We start from the raw sequence: 3,506 nt of genomic DNA, 5'->3' as shown, positions 1-3,506 counted from the left end.
CCGCCCCCCCCCCTGCTACTCTCCCCTTCTCTAGAAAATTCTACAGCAGGAGGAAGGAGAGATAAAAGAATCTGTGCCTGGCTCGGGCCCAATGTACCCAGGACACACTCGGTTTGCGGCCTGCCCAAAGGATTAAATTATTTCTGCTCTACAGGTGGGTAAATTCCCAAGATCCCAGGCAACAGGCTCGTGTTTCACGGGTGGGATTGGTGACCTCACAGGGAGCGACTGGTTGCTATGATGCGCACTGACCACCAGGGGGCAGATGCTCAATTCAGGAGCTGTCCCCTGGTGGCCATTGAGTTCTCACAGGGAGAGCACAGCACAGCCAAAAGCCGGGCTCAGGGCTGGCTAGCACAGCAGCAGTGGCAGGACCCTCTCCTGCCTCTGCGGCAGCACTAAGGAGCAGCAAGCTGAGCGATAAGGAGTGAGGGGCCCTGGACTTTGAGAGCACTGGGCCTCTAGTTAGTAAATAAAACAAGGGTTACTTAAATGTAGCACAGTGTAATCGGTCTTTCTAAAAGGCACTTATTTTAAAAATTCTGTCCATAGAAATAATTTAAAAGATTGTTTAATTGCATTTTCATAGCTCATCTTTCAAATAAATAGTACCTTTAAATCTATGCTTCTATTTCTATTTAGTTTGTTATCTGGTTGATTAGATATTACATATAAGTGAGATCGTATGTGTCTGACTGGCTTATTTCACTTAACCTAATTTCCAGATTCACAGCTATCAGAGGGGAGGGCAGTTCGAAAACTGGGTGAAAAAAGATGAAGAGATTGAGCATCCCACCAAAAACTATACATTTCCTTCCTTCCTTCCTTCCTTCCTTCCATCCTTACTTCCTTCCTTCCTTCCTTCCTTCCTTCCTTTCTTCTTTCCTTCCTTCCTTCCTTCCTTTGACAAGCACACTGTGACTTGCTTCAAACTCTAAGATCTTCAGTTTAGGAATATTTTCTTCAGTTGACCCCTTGATCATAATTCCCATAATTATTCCCTTTTGTAGTTCCCTTTCTCCCCTTTTTTTGCCAGTTGAATATTCATGATATCTTCTTAAATCATTCATGAACCTTATCTTGATGTGAATAGTAATCTTATTTTATAAGCAAATAAAATTTGGTATTCCAGTTCACTCTTGTGCTCTATTCTAATTTTAAAACCCATAAAAAGTGACATTATCTTTAAATTTATTTTAAATCAAATATATGCCTTTTCCAGTGAATTTTGCTCATGAATATAAATAAACTAGAGGCCCAGTGCACAAAAATTTGTGCACTTGGTGGGGGGAGAGGGGTCCCTCAGCCCAGCCTGTGCCCTCTTGCAGTCTCGGACCCCTCGGGAGATAATGCCCTGCTGGCTTAGGCCTGCTCCCAGGTGGCAGAGGGCAGGCCCAACCCCTAGGTGCAGCCCCTGGTCGGGCTCAGAGCAGGGCCAATTGGGGAGTTGGGGCACCGCCCCCTGTCCTGCACAGAGCAGGGCGATTCGGGAGGTTGTGATACCACCCTCAGTCACGCTCAGGGTAGGGCTGATTGGGGGGTTGGGGCACCGCCCCCTGTCACACTCAAGGCAGGGTCTATAGGGAGGTTGCGGCGCCACCCCCTGTCACGCACAGAGCAGGGCCCATCAGGGGGGTTGGGGCTCCTTCCCTGGCAGTTAATTTGCATATCTCGCTGATTAGCCAATGGGAAGGGTAGCAGTCGTACACCAATTACCATGTTTCTCTTTTATTAGATAGGATTGCAAATAATATAGTCCCCCCTTATCTGAAATTCCGCTATTTGTGGTTTCAGTTACCTGTGGTCAACTGTGGTCTGCAAATATAAAATGGACCGTTAGAGACATAAACAATTCATATTTAAATTGCTCATCTTCTGAGCACTGTGATGGAATCTCATGTCATCCATCTCTGTTCCATCTGGACCTGAATTATCCTTCTGTCCACACTGTATATGCTACCTGCACATTAACACCAAGTAACTAAGTTAACAGATCAACTCTTGAGGTATTGCAGTTCTCATGTTCAAGTAACTCTTATTTTATTTACTAATAGCTCCAAATGATAAAAGCAGTGATGCTGGCAATTTGAGTATCCCAGAGAGAAGCTGTGAAGTCCTCCTTTTAACTGAAAAGTTATGTATACATAGGAAAAACACCACAGTAAGTATAGAGTTCAGTACTATCTGAGGTTTCAGACATCTACTGAGGTGTTGGAACATATTCCCTCTATATATGGGGACTACTGTACATCTTATTAGTCATCTTAAGATGTTTCTACTTCTTCAATTCTGATTATTCTCAAACTCCCAGTGATATCTTCATTTCCACTTTGCAATATCCATTATTTTAATTAGCCTGGAATGTCTAATTTGATTTAACTTATTTTAATACGTCTTTGGTGTTGCTGTTTTCTAATTTTTATTTGACTCTTAGATTTATAATGTTAACTTTCATAAATTTGACTTAGAGAGAAAAACTAGTAATGTTATTACATAATGAATCTTTTATATAATTTATATACTTTTAAATTTCATTATTTCTTTTTTTACAGAGCATTGACAAAAAGACTAGGTCAGAAATAGAGGCAAGTTCAATTACTTGGAAATACATTTTATAGGTACACAATGAAGAAAAACATGATGTTTGAGCTTGGTTTGAAAGAAGAAGGAGTTTGATTAAGGTGAGATGCAGTAATAATGCCTTTGAGAAGACTACTATGAATAAATTATAGGCACAAAGCAATGAAATAAATTAGAAGCTGTTAACTATTTAGAAGACTTTCTTCTTTCATTTTACTCTGACTCATCCAAACTTCTATTTCGTTGAGAGAAATATTATCCTTTTTACAAAGTCGTTGAAAGCTTGTTTCACTTGCTTATTCCTCAGGGTGTAAATGAAGGGGTTCAGCAAGGGTGCCACAGAAGTAGTGAGCACTGAGACACCTTTATTTATGGCCACCTCATCCTTTGCTGAGGGCTTGATGTAGATGAAGATGCAGCTACCATAGGTGATGGAGACCACAATCATGTGGGACGAGCACGTAGAAAAGGCCTTTTTTCTTTGTTGGACAGAGGGGAATCTCAAAATTGTCTGAATGATGTATGTGTAGGACAGAAACACACACACGAGGGTGATAATGAGAGCAAATACAGCTACAACAATAACCATTTGTTCAGATACCCATGTATCTGAGCATGAGATCTTTAGGAGGGGACCTGTATCACAGATAAAATGATCAATGGCATTGGAGTCACAGAATTCAAGATGGAGGCCCCAGCCAAGGGGTGGGAGAATGATCATCAAGCCAGACAGCCAACAGCAGAGGATTAATAAGGTACATACCCTATTGTTCATGATGGCCATGTAATGAAGCGGTTTACAGATAGCAACATAGCGGTCATAGGACATGGCTGCCAGGAGAAAAAATTCTGTTGCTCCAAATAAAATAACAAAAAATATTTGGCTTACACAAGCATTATAGCTAATGGTATTATCCCCAGTTGAT

General features: G+C 41.5%; 1 protein-coding gene across 1 annotated transcript in view; it reads right to left on the bottom strand.

Moving 5' to 3' along the window:
* Positions 1 to 2,815: 2,815 nt before the first annotated feature.
* LOC102769874 (olfactory receptor 6C2-like) overlaps positions 2,816 to 3,506 on the bottom strand; it is a 1,067-nt gene continuing 376 nt past the window's right edge. Inside the window, exon 2 of the mRNA XM_006759856.1 lies at positions 2,816 to 3,499. Coding sequence (XP_006759919.1) covers positions 2,816 to 3,499 — 684 coding nt within the window. The remainder of the gene's footprint in view (positions 3,500 to 3,506) is intronic.

The sequence above is a fragment of the Myotis davidii genome, unplaced genomic scaffold, assembly GCF_000327345.1.
Source record: "Myotis davidii unplaced genomic scaffold, ASM32734v1 scaffold297, whole genome shotgun sequence".
In the NCBI taxonomy this organism is placed as follows: Eukaryota; Metazoa; Chordata; class Mammalia; order Chiroptera; family Vespertilionidae; genus Myotis; species Myotis davidii.
Note: the sequence above shows the minus strand (reverse complement) of the source record. Positions and strands in the feature narration are given on the sequence as shown.